This window comes from Amyelois transitella, chromosome 3 (genome assembly GCF_032362555.1).
Source record: "Amyelois transitella isolate CPQ chromosome 3, ilAmyTran1.1, whole genome shotgun sequence".
Classification (NCBI taxonomy): domain Eukaryota; kingdom Metazoa; phylum Arthropoda; class Insecta; order Lepidoptera; family Pyralidae; genus Amyelois; species Amyelois transitella.
In genome coordinates this window covers 12,425,199-12,443,256 of record NC_083506.1, presented here as the reverse complement: position 1 = coordinate 12,443,256, position 18,058 = coordinate 12,425,199, and the positions used below count along the sequence as shown (strand labels likewise).

Genomic DNA, 18,058 nt, shown 5'->3' with positions numbered 1-18,058 from the left:
AAAGCCATATATACATACATACATATAGTCACGTCTATATCACTTACGGGGTAGACAGAGCCAACAGTCCCGAAAAGACTGAATGGCCACATTCAGCTGCTCGGCTTAATGATGGAATTCAGATCCAAATAGTGACAGGTTGCTAGCCCATCGCCTAAAAAAAGGATCGCAATTTTATAAGCCTATCCCTTAGTCGCCTTGTACGAAATCCATGGGAAAGAGATGGAGTGGTCCTATTCTTTTTTGTATTGGTGCCGGGAACCACACGGCAAAAAACCATCCCAACTTTTTAAGCCTATCTCCACATTTTGAAGTAAATAGTGGTAATTGTTTCTAGAAATTGTCATGTAAAGTAACACAGGGCAATATTCAGGAAATTTATCAGAGAATTCTTAAGGAGTTTTCAAGATCCAAGAATATTCAATGTGAAGTTTAGTTTGTAGAACTCTCACCAATTCACTTAGAGCGATAGATTGAAACAATACTCGTGAAAAGTCAATATTTAATTTTAACTTTAATAATAAATCAACTAAGAATAAGTAGAGTAACTAGACATCTTTTGTACATTATATTAAACTTTTTCTATTATTTAGTTTGTAACCTGTTACACCTCCCAACCCTCTATCGTCATGCTTTAGACCCCAAGGTCCATAAATTGACATTTAGGTAGGCAGAGTCTTGAAAAGACTGATAGGCCACGTTCAGCTGTTTGGGCTAGGTTGCTAGCCCATCGCCTAAAAGAAGAATCCCATGTTTGTAAGCCTAAACCTTAGTCGCCTTTTACGACATCCATGGGAGAGAGATGGAGTGGTCCTATTCTTTTTTCTGTTGGTGCCGGGAACCACACGGCACATTGACATTTCACTCTTCACTTTATTTTGTTTTCGATATTGTAATCTTTCAGTTCGTTGGGACATGTTAAGACATGTCAAGATTCCTTCGGCCTTCTTCCGGAGCCTGATATCCCTTTACATTGAGCATGATAAATGACCAGACATATATTCAAAAAAAAAAGGAATGAGCACAAATTTGATTTATCATACTAATATTATAAATGCGAAAGTTTGTGAGTATGTCAGGATGTCATTATGGATGTTTGTTACTCTTTCACGCAAAAACTACTGAACCGATTACGATGAAATTTGGTTTGTAGGTAGCTGAAGACCCAGAATAACATATAAACTTTTTATCCCGGAGTCCCCGCGGGAATGATTCCACGCGGATGAAGTCGCGGGCGACCTCTAGTTATATATATATATTGCGGTCAACATTAGCCCAAACCGCGCTTGCATAAAGAGAGTTATGAATGTAAATGAAGCGAACGAAGTATGCGGGGATCGTGGCAAGTGAAAAGATGTAGTCTCTGCCTACCCCTCCGTGAAAAAGGCGTGATTATATGTATGTACTTATGTTGATTTAGTCGCGTTTGTTCTTAATGCCGCTTTTGAAAAGTTGACGAGTAACAAAGTTTAAATAGTGAAAATAATCTCACTCTTATTATTTTGCGACATAAAAGAAGATAGAAAAAGAGTTTATAACAAAAATGAACACGTAAATATACAATACAGAAATAAAACTTACAAATGCTATAAAAGGAAAGACGATGGTGTCTTAAAATTAAAACTATCATTTTTATACAGTTTTCTTAAACTTATTCTTAAAAATATACATACAAACATACATATTATATAATCACGGTCACGTTCAGCTATTTGGCTTAATGATAGAATTGAGATTCAAATAGCGACAGGTCGCTAGCCCATCGCCTAAAAAAGAATCCCAAGTTTGTAAGCCTATTAGTCACCTTTTACGACACCCATGGGAAAGAGATGGAGTGGTCCTATACTTTTTTGTATTAATACCGGTAACCACACGGCATAAGAAGTACCTTAACCTATACCTTTTAAGAAGTCGATTGAAAACTCTGACGGGTTAAATGTAACACGAGCCATCATCACCGTCACCGAGACCCGCGCTCATTTTCGGCGTCATCGGGAACTGTTCCAAAACGACCATTCTACTCAAACATTCGTTACAAGTTACTGGCACAATTTTCGTTGCTTTCTTATATGGTACAATAACTTGCAATTTATCATCATTGAACTCCCAATAACCTTCGTATAAATCTACAACTGAAGGCAGAACACGAACGACGTGTAAAATTCTCGAACCTCTAGCCACACTGACGCTCAAAACTAGATTCATAACTTTGACTTCCACGTTTTTTGTTTCACCTTCTATAGGTACATTGAGAGTGTATCCGTTTGGGCTATAGACTTCTTCGGTACCGTAAGGAACATCCCAGCATAATTTAAGTAAATCCCTCTGCAGTTTCACGGCTTCTTTAACTATCTTTACGAATCCCAATTCTCCGTAAGTTCTTCCTTGTACGGCTACGGATAAAGTGAAGAATGTTGCTAAAAAGGATATATTCATTGTTGATATAGTATTTTTTGATTCTGATAAATTTAAATAATAATATTCTCCAGATATTCTGATGCTTGTTTTGATCGAAACGTTAAATAAACACTATGATACTGATGATTTATTGAATACAAGAAAACCACTTATAACTTGTGTGAAATATCGACATAAATAAACATCGTTTATGATAATTAACCCTTTTATAAATAAAATTTATGTAAAACGGATCGAATAAACAATAGGTGTTTCTGAACTGGCTCAATTTATGTGATTCGTTTCACGCATATAAATTTAGTATTGCAAAGGCTAGTAGCTTCTTAAAGCCTCCATAAATGCCTATTGCGTGACAGATTAACAATGAATCATTGTGATATTTTAACACAAACTAAGTATGACTCGCACAGTGAAATGATTGATTCGTTACATTTTAGTAATCTTCTATTATATAAAACAACAAGAGTTGATGAGACAGTACTCATCAACGCTCAGACTAAAACCAGAGAATCTACAAACTTGTAGACATAAACATTTTGTTACCACCAAAGAATTTTCGAAATTTAACCAATGTCAAAAAAGTAGTTAAAGTTTGTATGAAAAATATTTAAAATTTTGATTTATCGACTCAAAATTTGACACGAATGCTCTTTAGCAAAAATAACCAAATGGGTGTCCCATGGTTTTTTGAAAATTTTAATTTTTTATGGGCAAAAAGTCACGGCATAAAAGAGAGAAAATGCTAGCAAACCCTAATAGGCCACACAGTAGCAAAGCGTTTCTTCCTATTGTGCGGTTTGTCTGTAAGACACAATGGACAATCCAGTCTTTTGGTGATATTATTTATATTCCCCTTTGGAAACATTGCGAAATTGCTTCCTACTTTGTAAGACTCCAAAATACGTTTCTTTTGTCAAAGAAATGGGATTTTTTGCTAATGTTTTGGAAAATAGAGATATTAAAATTTCATTGTTTGGGTTGCGTCATTTGTTTAGTTGTTGGAGATAAACATGACATAACATATAATCACGTCTATATCCCCTGCGGGGTATACAGAGCCAACAGTCATCGAAAGACTGAAAGGCCACGTTCTGCTGTTTGGCTTTATGATAAAATTAAGATTCAAATAGTGACAGGTTGCTAGCTTATCGCCTTAAAGAGGAATCCCAACTAAGTAAGCCTATCCCTTAGTCGCCATTAACGACATTCAAGGTAAAGAGATGGATTGGTCCTATTCTTTTTTTTATTGTTAGAAATTAAGCAAACGTCTATTTGCTGTAAAGATCGTAGCAAATGGAAATCCATAGTCTTTGTCTACCCCTATGGGAAACAGGCGGGATAGTATGTACATCTCTTTACATACACACATTACTGAAAAAGACGCAACAGCCATGGATAGTTTTAAAATTTAGATAGTTAAGGGTAAAAATTGCTAGCAAGATTCTCTAATATATTTCTCATTTCAGTGACGTTTTGGTGTATTAATTTTCGAATGGTATTTCTATGGTATGGTTTCATCAAATTTGAGGATTTTTAAGATATGTCAACACATATTTTCATTGAAGTTTTAATTTTTAACTTCCCTAAATCATATACATACTTATAACAGTCAATTCCTCTCCTTAATAGCTATAACAAACATAAATTGAGGCAAGAATGGTAATCAATTTACAAACGTGGCAAAAATATTAGCTTTTAATTAATCATTTGATTCGACGTTAATTATAAACAAACGAAATAATACGGGCACTGACTCAATATACTTACTTATCTCTTGTCAGTGAAAAACAAGTTTGACCTTATAAGGAGTTCTGCGCTTGCGTTCCAATCAGTCGTGTCATAAATTTGTCTGGAACACACGTTTAAAATGTACAAAATATTAATTTTAATATGTGTTATACACGGTGTTGTACCTCACTGGTACTGCAGCAGACACGATTGCCATAGACAACATCACCAAGGCTTCATTCAACATCAAAGAGTCAGAACATTTGAACACTTAGCCAAACAAGTGATAAACCTTGATAAGAAAACTAAGGAACTGTGCGTTGAGAACTCCAATAACAAAACGACCGAAGACTACAATCAAAATGATTACAAAGTAACAGTTAATCTACCTGGTTATAAGGAAGATGAAATAACAGTGAAACATAAGCATCGTGTTTTGTATATCAATGCTGAAAAATATGTTGATGGTGTACCCGAAATTTATTTTGAAGTGAGAGTTATTCCTGAAGTGGCTAGTTTAGTTAATGCATCGTGGTATTACGTAGATGAACAATTGAAAATTATATTCCCGTATAAAACAAGGGAGGATTATGCTACTCAGACTTGCAATTTAGTAATTGATGAAACGGTGAAGACAGTGCCAAAGTATGTTCCTGAGTTAGACGTTAGGTTCCAATTTGAGGCCACTACAGTTTCTTCAAGGCCAGATGACAATGTGAATATCGTTTAAAATATTGCTGGCGAATAGATATATCGCTTTAAAATACACAACATATGTTAAAATAATGAACTAATTGTGGTTGATTTTAAGGAAGAGAGTGAAAAAGTGTGACGAGAAGACCAAACCGCTGATTGATTTAACCAAAAACCAATTTTTGCTATTATGTTACATAATAATAATAAATTTGTATTACAATGTCAGTAAAATTTTACTACTGAAATATGTAAATTTATTTCATTTCACATGCAGTCAGAATGTGACCAAAGCATATTTTAACACAATTTGTAGCTTACGATAATTGAAATTATATTTACGGCAGTGCCGTGTGGTTCCCAGCACCAATAATAAAAAAAGAATAGGACCACTCCGTCACATTCCCATTGATGTCGTAAAAGGCGACTAAAAAAAAGGGGCTTATAAACGTGGGATTCTTCTTTTAGGCGCTGGGCTAGCAATCTGTGATCACAAGTTTATTAGCCTCTTTTACCTCCCTTTTCCGACAAGGATGATATGGAGTGGTCCTATTCTTTAGTGCCGGGAACCACACGGCACTCTATAGTTAATACTATTTCGTACTTATTATGTTGATCCATCAGCGAATTATCAGCGATAGTGTCTCACAACATAGTACGACCGATTAGAATCGCTACTACGGAATATGCATTAGGCAGTGGATAACATTACTACTGAACACTAACTAATTTATTTATTTGCTTATCTTTACTAATATTATTAAGCTGAAGAGTTTGTTTGTTTGAACGCGCTAATCCCAGGAACTACTGGTTCAAATTGAAAAATTATTTTTGTGTTGTATTGACCATTTATCGAGGAAGGCTTTAGGCTATATTACATCACGCTGCAACTATTAGGAGCAAAGAAGTATGTCATCGAAAATGTGAAAAAAACGGGGAAAATTATTCATCCTTGGGGACTTCATTGATGCCCAGAATAACTATTCCACGCGGACGAAGTCGCGGGCACAGCTAGTTAAATCTAAAGATTAAAACTTGTGCCGCGTTGTTTTAAGTACTTTAGAACTTCTACGAGGGTTAATAGAATACTAACTAAATTCTACCTGACATTATTCTGAATGAATGAACAGAACAAAGTGATCTAAGAAATCAATGTAAATATCACACCACAAATGAAGTTAGAGAAGAGAGAAATGAAATAATAAGTAAGGAGAATTAACTTTCATAAGTTCACATTAATCGTGCGTGAATTTGTTGCAAAATCTAGTAATCTCCTAATCTTAACTGACAAATAATAACGCAGCAAAGAAAATAATGTATTTCATAAAAGGGAATTTCCCAGAATCATTAAGTCTAGTTGAAGAAAAATTAAAATGACTAGAATTTCAAATAAAAGTGCAGTGTGGTTCTCAGCACCAATAAAAAAAAAAGAATAGGACCACTCCATCTCATTCCCATGGATGACGTAAAGGGGACTAAGGAATAGGCTTATAAACTTGAGATTCTTCTTTTAGGCGATGGGCTAGCAACCTATTTGAATCTTAATTCTGTCATCAAGCCAAAAAGCCGAGCGTGGTCAATCAGTCTTTTCAACAGTTGACTCTGTCTAGCCCGTAAGGGATATAGACGTGACTATATATATGTACATACATACATAAAACCACGCCTCTTTTCCGGAGGGGTAGGCAGAGACTGTGTTTGTATGTATATCAAAAACTATCTATCGTGAAGTGGAAAGTTTATTCACTAAAGCACAACGTGTATGTTTAAATGGCACTCCGTAACTCCAAATCGGTAGAGCGTTCGGTCGCAAAGTGGCCGGTGCCCCCGGAAATTCCCAGTAACCGAGTTAGTTATCGACGTCATCCGATATTCAGCAGTTTGAGACCGGATAAAGCCACATTTCACACAGTTTTATATATTCATTTTTTACGTTTACGTTCGTCTAGACCAGTCTTTCCCAAAGTGGGCGATAACGCCCCCTTGTGGGCGCTGCAGGTCTCAAGGGGGGCGGCAAGAGACCCAGAAAGAAAATGGGGGCGTTATGTAGAGCGGGGGGGGAGTGATTTGTTATTTAATTTAGCTAGGAGGCCTCTTAAACAACGACTTCAAGAGCTCTCGACTCACAACAACAACTTGTGAACATCAACTAATATGAATTAAAAGATTGCTCAAACTCAAATAGGTAGGTGAAAAAATGGGGGCGCTAAAAAAATTTTTTTTTCTCAAAGTGGGCAGTAGACAAAATAAGTTTGGGACTCTCTGGTCTAAACCTTCCCACTCCAACAGTCCCATTTACACTCCTCTTGTATACTTGTAGACAACCTTCCTTGCCGTGTGGTTCCCGGCGCCAATACAAAAAAGAATAGGACCACTCCATCTCTTTTCAATGGATGTCGTAAAAGGGGACTAAGGGATAGGCTTACAAACTTGGGATTCTTTTTAAGGCGATTGGCTAGCAACCTGTCACTATTTGATACTATTTAATAAATAAACGTGACCTTTCAGTCTTTTCACGACTGGTCTGTCTGTCTACCCCGCGGGGTATATAGACGTGACCATAGTATGTATATAAATTATATATACTTGATGGTTTCTTTTTATTTTTGAATCTTTAATCACAAAATATTCAAATAATAATTCTTACGATCGACGATGTTCGACTGATCAGTGAAATAGCATTTGGTAAGGGAATGTGTGTAGTATCGTAATGATGGCTATCTGCTCATAAACAGACAGTGAGCACAAACAATTCGTGTATCACGTTACGACGGTCAGTCTGAACAAACAGATTTACAACGCGTTTAGTAGTTACATAGACACTATTAAGATAAATACTAGGTTTGGCTCTGGTTCTGAATATACAAATACATACATATAATGACGTCTATATCCCTTGCGGGGTAGACAGAGCCAACAGTCTTTTAAAGACTGATAGGCCACGTTCAGCTAGTTGGCTTTAAGATAGAATTGAGATTTAAATAGTGACAGGTTGCTAGCCCATTGCCTAAAAGAAGAGTCCCAAGTTTATAAGCGTATCCCTTAGTCGCATTTTACGACATCCATGGGAGACAGATAGAGTGGTCCTTTTCTTTTTTCTATTGGTGCTGGGAACTCCACGGCACTTACATACTTATATGATTACGTCTCTTTCCTAGAAAGGTAGGCAGAGATTATATTTTTCCACCTGCCACGATCCCTGCATACTTCTTTCGATAACTCTTCATGAAAGCTCGTCGGTTTCTGGTATTCTTGATCTCTTGCCGAACTTCCAAAAAAATATTATCGAAATTCTAAATTTAAAATTATTTTGCATAAAATTCTAACATCAAGTCTAGCAGCTGAACGTGGCCTATCAGTCTTTCAAGATTGCTGGCTCTGTCTACCCCGCAATGGATATAGACGTTATTATATGTATATATGTATACCCTACATAATGGGCCGTGTGGTTCCCTGAATTTTAGTATAAGACCACTCAGTTACTACACTTCCTTCGCTTCATCCACATTCATAACTCTCTTCATGCAAGCTCGGCGGTTTCGGGCACTCTTGAGCTAGAAAAATGATGATGGTAGTCTATTAAAGTTTAAATCTCCTCCATTTATAATCTGATCCAGTAAAAACTCAACTCAAACTTGGAGTCGAGGCATATTTTTAGTGTAAAAATCACGTTGGAAACATGAATGCATATCGATGTCGGAATATCTCTACAAGCGAAGGCACTTTGCGCTAACCTGCAGCTGGAATTTTAACATAGTTTGTTTTCACTTTATATTTGCATACATATAGTCACGTCTATATCAACTGCGAGGTTGGACAGAGCCAACAGTATTAGAAATACTGAAAGGCCACGTTCACTTGTATAGCTTTGCAATGAAATTGAGATTCAAGTAGTGACAGGTTGCTAGCCCATTGGCTACAAGAAGAATCCAAGAAAGCCTTAGTCGCCTTTTACGAAATTAAAAGCTAATTTTATTATAATTATGGATAGATTAAGTGTACCAATAAAAAAAAGAAAAGGACCATTCCGTCTCATTCCCATGGATGTCGTAAAATGCCACCTAGGGATAGGCGTCACTATTTGAATCTCAATTCTATCATTAAGCCAAACAGCTGAACGTGGCCTATCAGTGTCTTCAAGACTGTTGGCTCTGTCTACCCTGCAAGATATATACACGTGATTATATGTAGATATGTATAAAAAATAAAAGGTATGCTAACCTCAAGGGACTTAACCCCCTTAAGGCTAGCGTCCGTTTTAAAGAAGGTAGCTTAGAAAGTTTGTAGCTTGTAGCTTTTTCACAAATACTAATAAATTGAATGTAACTTGAATTTTAAAATATAAAATGACGTGAAAAATTTTGCCTATTTTCTAAATAAAATTTTGATTTTAGGTGCGAACTACGAAAGGATATCTTGAAATTACCACTGGAAAGAGAATCCTCAATTTCTATTGTATAAATCATTCAAAATAATATATGTAGGTATATTATTTCAATCATAACTAATTGAGCAATCAAAACGTTATCAATACGAAGATAAGAAACACAATGCTGTACTCTATTACTCACACGGTTTCGTTTATTACTTTCTAGGGTTCCGTACCTAAAATGGGACCCTATTTCTAAGCCTCCGCTGTCTGTCTGTCCGTCTGTCTCCAGGCTGTATCTCATAAACCGTGATATTGTTTTAAAATTGCGATTCCCAACATGGTTCATATTGTACCTATTTATAAGCAGTAACTGTAATTAAACTGATGTACTTTATGATATGCAAATAAGATTTTTAATTTAATTGAATTGAATTGATAAGCAAAAAGCTGAAATTTTCACAAATTAGGTATTCCGTTGCCATTAAAATAATTAATAATCTGCCGTGTGGTTCCCGGCATCAATACAAAAAGAATAGGACCACTCCATCTCTTTCCCATGGATGTCGTAAATGGCGACTAAGGGATAGGCTTAAAAAATTGCGATCCTTTTTTTAGGCGATGGGCTAGCAACCTGTCACTATTTGGATCTCAATTTCATCATTAAGCCGAGCAGCTGAATGTGGCCATTCAGTCTTTTCGGGACTGTTGGCTCTGTCTTCCCCGTAAGGGATATAGACGTGACTATATGTATGTATGTATAAAATAAACTTATTCTTTTCGTATTTTTTCAGCTCAATATTAATAAAGGTATCAGGTAGACGCCTAAGACTTTTACAGAATATTTACTTGTATATTTTTACATACATATATATCATCACGTCTTTATCCCCCGCGGGGTAGACAGAGCCAACGGTCTTGAAAAAAGACTGAAAGGCCACGTTCAGCATATGGCTTGATGATAGAATTGTATATTTTTACCTTTCAATATAAATAATTAAATAATAATTAAGTTATTATTAAAGGAGGACTCCCGTACAACAAACGTAATTTTTATAAACGTGTAGAAACTTGACTATTTTAAATAAATATGTAAATATATATTTTTTTATAAACGGGCAGAAACGTGATTTTTTAAAATAAATATTTAAATAATACATAATGGTGATACGGAACACTTTGTGCGCGAGTCCGGCTCCCACTAAGCAGATATTTATATATATACATTGTTACAATAAATAAATCACTACATAGTATAAAACAAAGTCGCTATTTTAGTCTGCTTGTCTGTATGCTTAAATCTTTAAAATTACGCAACGGATTTTGATGCGGTTTTTTGTAACAGGTAAAGTGATTCAAGAGGAAGGTTTTTATGTATAACTAGCTTCCCCCCGCGACTCCGTCCGTGCGGATGTCGGTCATCGCGTGGATGGTTTAATTCTCCATTTTGAGTAACTCTGACAATGACATCTTAAAAATATCTATTGGACCCAATTACGGCTAGGCCTATAATAATTAAGGAGATCCCTCTATTGAGCTACTACTGTTGAGTTCGCGTTCTGTAGTAAGTAGTCCGGTCAATTTAGACCAAAAAATAAGAATGAAGCTACATTAATTCCCATCAATCTGAAAATATAAATAAAAACGCGAAGCTCAAGACCGAGCGGCATGGCGACGCACTGTGGATGCCCTCTGCCCCAGCTAGGGGACATAGGACCTTAAGTCAAGTAAGTCAATCTTAAAATAAGTATAATTATTTAAAACACAATCAAAAGCATTATTTCAAAATTCCCCATTATTCCGGTTTAAGGAAAAAATAATTACCCAAGGTCAAAGGTAAAAAAATGGAGTTTTCACGATTTTCTTCAAAACGGTAAGTTTTATCGGAAAATTACTTCAGACATAGATTGTAGATCATAAAGTTATCTATAAATAGGAATCAATATTTTTTTTCAATAAAGCTACCGTTTCTGAGATATTACGATGCAAAAAGTTGCAAGCGTCAAAATATGCATAAACACGTCTCGTATATACTCTATGTAGCAGTAATATAAGTAAAAATATTGTTCTGTCGGTAATTTTAACTTGAATTCAAAATATAAAATATACATAAGTATAATGAAACCCAGTCCCTTCATTTATACTGTAGTGAAACCTTGAGACAACATCTGTCTCTCTGTTTAATTGTGTACGTGGCTAGGGTCGTATAGCTGCTTTATCTCACAATGCTCAACACATAAAATACCGTTAGTCTTTAATAATCTTTAATAATAGTAGTCCTTGCGGGGATACCGTTGACGGCTATGGATACCACGGCCTCTCATGCCCTAGGAGTGCCGGCCGTTTAGGGCGCCATGCCGCCCTAAATAATATAATCCTCTGTGCTCTGGCCACCTTCCATGTTCCAGTCGTTCTAGAACCAAACGGTCTGGCTCGGGATGATGCCAAGAGAGTAAGAGGTATGACTTTGGGACCCTGGAGATTGGGGCGGCCTTTGGTGTGGGATGCTACTTGTGTCGACACACTTGGGCCGTCTCATGTTCAGGTTACTAAATCTAAGGCCGTTTCTGCTTCAAATGAGGCAAAGAACCTCAAAAGGCGCAAATATGTAGGTATCGGTAATACCTATACTTTTGAACGTTTTGGGGTAGAAACTCTGGGACCGGGGGGCCTATCTGCCCATCAGCTTTTCTGACAATTGTCGAAAAAGCTGATTGAGGTATCTCTTGACCGGAGGGCTGGAAATTATCTGGCTCAGAGACTCAGCATTGCCATTCAAATTGGCAATGCTGCCAGCCTTCTGGGCACACTCCCGCATGTTGATACTATGCAGGGACTGTACAATTTATAAATATTGTTATTTATTTCATCTACATTACAGATAATTAGTTTTTTATAGATCTTGTCAAATTTTTATTCTCTACAATTAATTTCTCTACAAATTAAATTAAATTTTAGTTTGTAGTCATCTTTTTTCTTTCTTTTTATAAGTAGTTTTATTTTTAATTTGATTTAATTGTAATCTCTATTATTGTCCTAAGATGATTTTCTTCACTTAGGGTTATTCTAATTTTTTTAAATAATAAATGCGAAAGTTAGTCTTGAGTGCCACTGCGTAGTGAAAACACGTGTTTATTCTAACCTATTTCAGACTTTTTCAAGTTTATTATAAAGAATGTTAAAAAAACGCGCTAATAGTACACTACCTCAGAGGTGGCGTGGAAACGTGTGCATATTATGACGCTTGCAACTTTTTGCATTGTTATATCTCAGAAATGGTAGCTTTATTGAAAAAAATTATTGATACCTTTTTTATAGATAACTTTATGATCTACAATTTATGTATGAGGTAATTTTCCGATTTGAAAAACTTACCGTTTTGAAGAAAATCGCGAAACACCCATTTTTTTACCTTTGACCTTGGGGATTTTTTTTTCCTTAAACCGGAATCATGGGGAATTTTGAAATAATGCTTTTGATTGTGTTTTAAACAATTATAATCATTTTCAGCTTGATGGGAATTAATGTAGCTTCGAATGTCTAGATTGACCGGACTAAAGTATTTTTTACATAGTAATTAGTAGCGGCCCGCGTGTGCCGCAAACGGTTAAAGCTAAATCCGACTTTCGGCGCTTTAAGTTACGGTGCTAAATCCACTGCGGGTAACGTAACGTGTGTTCGCGATTCTACAGAACAACATCTATGGATGAACTGAAAAATTAAGATTTTTTTTCTTCGTATTTTTCCAGGATAAAAAGTATCCTATTTTATGCCCAGGATAATAACATATAATTATACCAAGTTTCATCAAAATCGCACCGTTAGTTTTCACGTGATGCCTGAACATACAGACAGACAGACAAAAATTTTTTTAATCACATATTTGTGTTTGGTATCGATCCAGTAACACCCCCTGCTATTTATTTTTTCAATATTTTCAATGTACAGAATTGACCTCTCTACAGATTTATTATATGTATATAGATAACATTTATAATTTTGCACCCGTGCGAAGCCGGGGCGGGTCGCTAGTGTTTATATAATGAGGTCAGACATTAGACTTAGGTTAAATAAAAGTAGATAAGTAAGCGTATTTTTCTATTAATAATTATTATAATGCTAAATAAGGAATATAGATGGTTTGGTCATGTCGACAGGATGAATGAAAGTAGGTTGACGTACGTATAATCACGTCTATATCCCTTGCGGGGTAGACAAAGCGAACAGTTTTGAAAAGACTGATAGGCCACGTTCAGCTATTTGGCTTAATGATAGAATTGAGATTCAAATAGTGACAGGTTGCTAGCCCATCTCCTAAAGGATGAATACCAAGTTTATAAGCCTGTCCCTTAGTCGCCTTTTACGACATCCTATTCTTTTTTTATAAGTGCCGGGAACCACGGCACTGTAGGTTGTCTAAGCAAATATACAAGAATGGGACTGTTGGAGTGGGAAGGTCTAGACGAACGTACCTTGATCAAATCTAGGACGTTCTAGCAAAAGGTCAGGTCAAGAGTACCCGAAACCGACGAGTTTGCATGGTACTGCATGGAGTGAAGTCTACCAATCAAATGGAGACAATAATACATTTTTGTATGCACCCATTTACCTAAAAGGTGAACCAAGCTAAATAAGTTAAAATTTTACAATATACATATACATATGGTCACGTCTTTATCCCTTGTTGGGTTGACAGAGCCAACAGGAGGGGTCCTTTTATTTTTGTATTGGTGACGGGAACCACACGGCACTTTAGCCCAAAATATTAGGGGAACCAAATAGCGGGAAACAGCTGCTAGTCCCAACTTGGCAAGTGGAACGATGTAGTCTCTACCTACCCCTCCGGGAAAGAGGCGCGATTTATGTATGTATAGTATAGGTTATTCTCTTGTTTATAATGTCATGATAAAAGAGATGTAACCAATAAGTTTCTGGGAATTGAATTATGTACCAAACAAATATTTTAAATTAAGAATTTCCAGTACACTTACTTTTTTAGTATTGGGGATAAACCGATACATCAACAATTAACAAACAAAAATATCCTTAACCACTCAAGAAATAAGATTCCATTGTTTGTAAACATCTTATCGCGAATTCTTAGAACAAACATGACCCATGACCGGCCTGACTAAGCGCTCACTCCAGAACGTACTGATAGCTTCGATAACCCTGTCTGGAACTATAAATGTATCGTTAATCTTACAAACGCCTCAGTCCAAACTCGACAGCGACAATATGTACAGCATATTTCTACTCTGTGTTCTTGCTGCCGCTAACGCAGCCCCCCATTATGGGTACCATCATCGCGACGACTCCGATTCGTCGGAAGAAGTCCACAGACCGTTCAGAAGACCTTCTTACTCAGGTTTTGGCGAATCCGTATTCGATACCCGCGCGTTTTGGGCACAAATAGCCAATGAAATGACGCAAATGGAAGAAATATTGAAAGATTTCTACCAGCGTTTCCCCAGCAGTGTTTCAAGGGAGGGTGTCGATGGTAACCAATACAAAATCATCATACCTCTAGCCGGTTACAAAGAAAATGAGATCAGTGTCAAAGCGCGTACAGGAGTGCTCATGGTCCAAGCGTTACAGAAGACAGAAGAAGGTCACCAAAGGAGTTATTTAGATGTGAGGACGCTACCAGAAATTGTTGATCTATCCGGAACATGGAGCTATGATAAAGACGTTTTAACCATCCAATTCCCTATAAAGAACAAAGATGGCGCTGATAATCCAGTAACCGAGCTTACAGAGACGGATGAGCAAACGCATGCGCCTGATCATAGCAGGGAGGAAATGGGACACGACGATAATGATGATCTTGATGCGGACGTTGGGAACAGAGGTGATAACGATAAGAACAAAGAAATTGAGACGAATGAAATCCCTGACAAGCAGGTAGAAGCTACAACCTATGCTGTTGACTTGAAGAATGAGGTTGAATTTGTGCCCGTTAGTTATTAAGTTATTTTAGTAATAAATTATGTGATGTATGTTTAGTTTGCGTTTCATTATCTCGTTGAATGAATCGATTCTTGTTTTGACCTATGACAGAGTTGTTGACTTAGTTCGCGTCATTCCGTATCTTGAAATATATAACTGCAGCAAGTCCATTGTTATTAATAATAACAGTTGTTCATATATCTATACTAATATTATAAAGCTGAAGAGTTTGTTTGTTTGAACGCACTAATTTCAGTAACTACTAGTTCGAATTGAAAAATTCTTTTTGTGTTGAATAAATCATTTATCGAGGAAGGCTTTAGGCTATATTACATCACGCTGCAACTATAAGGAGCAAAGAAATAATGGAAAATGTAAAAAAAAACCGCGAAAAATTATTCATCCTTGAGGGCTTCAATGATGCCCAAAATAACTATTCCACGCGGGCGAAGTCGCGGGCACAGCTGTATTTAATATAATTTATCTACTGGACGGATTTTGAAGGATTTTTGTATACCGGTAGACTATAACCTGGATTAACAAATAACTTTTTATCGCGAAATTCTCATGGGAGCGAAGCCCGGGGGCGCGGCTAGTTGTTTATAAAATAAGGTAATGTACATAGTTGCTACGTTATCGTAGACGCTCTACGAAGACGTAAAAAATGACGGAAATCGTAGACTGTCTACAAAGTCGTAGAGACAGTTATGCGAACATTTTTTTTTTTTGCAATAGGCAGAGGACGGTAAACATAGCCTTCAGTATTTAAAGGAGCGAAAGGCCACGTTCAGCTGCATGACTTTAAGACGGAACTGAGATTCAAATAGTGACAGGTTGCTAGCTCATCGCCTAAAAGAGGAACCCCAATTGTATAAGCTTATCCCATGGTCGCCCTTTACGACATCCATGGGAAAGTAAGGAGTGGTTCTATTCTTAAGTGCCGAAAACCACATGGCACAATCTTCTACTGTCTAAAGAAAAAATGTGACAGAGACATCTAGCGATTTTTATTGGAACTAGTAAGTACGTAACTTGTTGGGTTTACGGTTTCTACTGAAAACAATGCGTACGAGGTAACTTTTGCTACTTTTGGAGAGGATCCTGCTTATTTATGCCTGGATGGGTAGGTACCTAATCTGCTTATTTCTTCTTCCGTCTGATTTTAGTCCCGGTTTCCTCCTCACCACTCTGGATAAGAGTCCGGCCTTTGACCGTGAACCCTGGATTGGGTGTGTCAGGGTTTTTACACGGAGCGACTCCCATCTGACCTCCGCAACCTTTGCAATAACTACTTATACAGATAAACATCCAAGTCCCAGGCTAATCAGAGAATTCGTTTCTCATCATAGAGGCTGTTAAGTAATGTTGACGTTTTAAGGGTTTACCTTGCATCCTATTTTGAAAATAAGTCTATTTCTAAATGGAGATTTACGTACGTAAATAATGCATTTTTTTAATTATATTAATATCTGTGGACTACTTCAGCGCTCACTAGGTTAAGTAGCTCGCTACTCTGGCAGCAAATTGCTTGATCTCGTGTTTATAGTTAAACCCGCGCGCTATTAAATGTTTTTAAACTAGTCCGCTAATCAAGGTTGTAGTTATTCTATGATTATTTCAATTATCTCTCATCTCTCTTACCTGCGACGTTTTACCATAATGTCACGTCACATTGTTTTTAAAAACGCCGGTTGAATTTAAGTTATGTTTGTAATTATATTACTGCCTAAATACATTATCAATTATTTTCACGGTATTTCGTAGAAAATTTTCACCAAAAACTAAAGCCACACTAGAGTTCTCTCTTGTACAAAAAATATAGATATCGCAATCCATTTGCAAATCGCTTGGCTTTGGTCAATGAATGATAAGGGAATCAACAAGTGCGCGTTGTATTTGCTGACAGCGCCATCTAGAAGCATTGCGAACAGTCGAGTAATTTCTAGAAAAAGCACAGTGGTTCACCGCGCATGCTCGAGTAATCGAAGTGATTATTGATTGACGTAGCGCGACAGGTGTTTACAACATTTTACTTATACCTAGTTACTCAGATTGAAAATTTTTATATTTATTTAAGTAAAAAATGCAAAGGTAATCTCTTCGGGTCTCGTTCACATATCTTGGGGGTTAATGGGGGGCTCACAGAGCAAAATATCTTGAAAAGAAATAAAACATGATGGAATTGAGATTCAAATAGTGGCAGGCCTAGAGGAAGCCCATGTTAAAAAAAATAAAAAAAAAATCTTTGGCTTTAATAACTTCTGGATACATCAAGTGTCGCTACGGTTGCGCGTCGAATAAAACAAACCACCACTGCTGCTAAACTCATTTACTCGGAACTTTCTTTGACCTTATATTAGATACAATGCAAGAAACCATATCGCGTTCTAATATTGAACAGAGCCATCTATGTAACCACACATTAACTATAAGAATTAAACTAAAAATAATTATCTAGAATAGATGGACACTTGTATCACATAAAAGCTCACTAAACAACGTCTCAATTTCCTACGGGGTGGAGAGAGTCCGCAGACACATTAAATATAGAAAAATACAAACTAGGATTACTAATTTGGACATTCCGCCCACCAAAGAACTTGTTCTTTTACGAACCAAAAATAAAAATAAGAATATAAATATAAAACCCGCCCACCGTAACAAAAGATACTAAATAAATTTAAACTTAATACATTCATGTATACAATAGAACTTTAACCTCAACTCTAATTAATTTGCTTGAGATACATTAATGTCTTTAGGTAAGAAACATAATTTGTTACATGGGCGTTTAAAAATACCATTTTTTGTTTTGATAGTAACAACTCTAGTTATCATGTCTTTGCCTGGATGTTTATCTATAATTATTCCCAATAACCATTTAGATGGCGGTAAATTTTG

The 18,058-nt window shown here is 36.5% G+C and overlaps 3 protein-coding genes across 3 annotated transcripts; 2 read left to right on the top strand and 1 right to left on the bottom strand.

The window, feature by feature from the left end:
* Positions 1-1,932: 1,932 nt before the first annotated feature.
* On the bottom strand, positions 1,933-2,436 carry LOC106132977 (uncharacterized). The gene has a single exon (XM_013332556.1). The coding sequence runs from the start codon at positions 2,434-2,436 to the stop codon at positions 1,933-1,935; it is 504 nt and encodes a 167-aa protein (XP_013188010.1).
* Positions 2,437-4,255: 1,819 nt separating this feature from the next.
* On the top strand, positions 4,256-5,095 carry LOC106132993 (uncharacterized). Its single transcript, XM_013332573.2, has one exon. The coding sequence runs from the start codon at positions 4,286-4,288 to the stop codon at positions 4,874-4,876; it is 591 nt and encodes a 196-aa protein (XP_013188027.1). The 5' UTR covers positions 4,256-4,285; the 3' UTR covers positions 4,877-5,095.
* A 9,325-nt stretch (positions 5,096-14,420) lies between these two features.
* On the top strand, positions 14,421-15,213 carry LOC106132990 (uncharacterized). Its single transcript, XM_013332570.2, has one exon. The coding sequence runs from the start codon at positions 14,447-14,449 to the stop codon at positions 15,176-15,178; it is 732 nt and encodes a 243-aa protein (XP_013188024.1). The 5' UTR covers positions 14,421-14,446; the 3' UTR covers positions 15,179-15,213.
* The last annotated feature ends 2,845 nt before the right edge of the window (positions 15,214-18,058 follow it).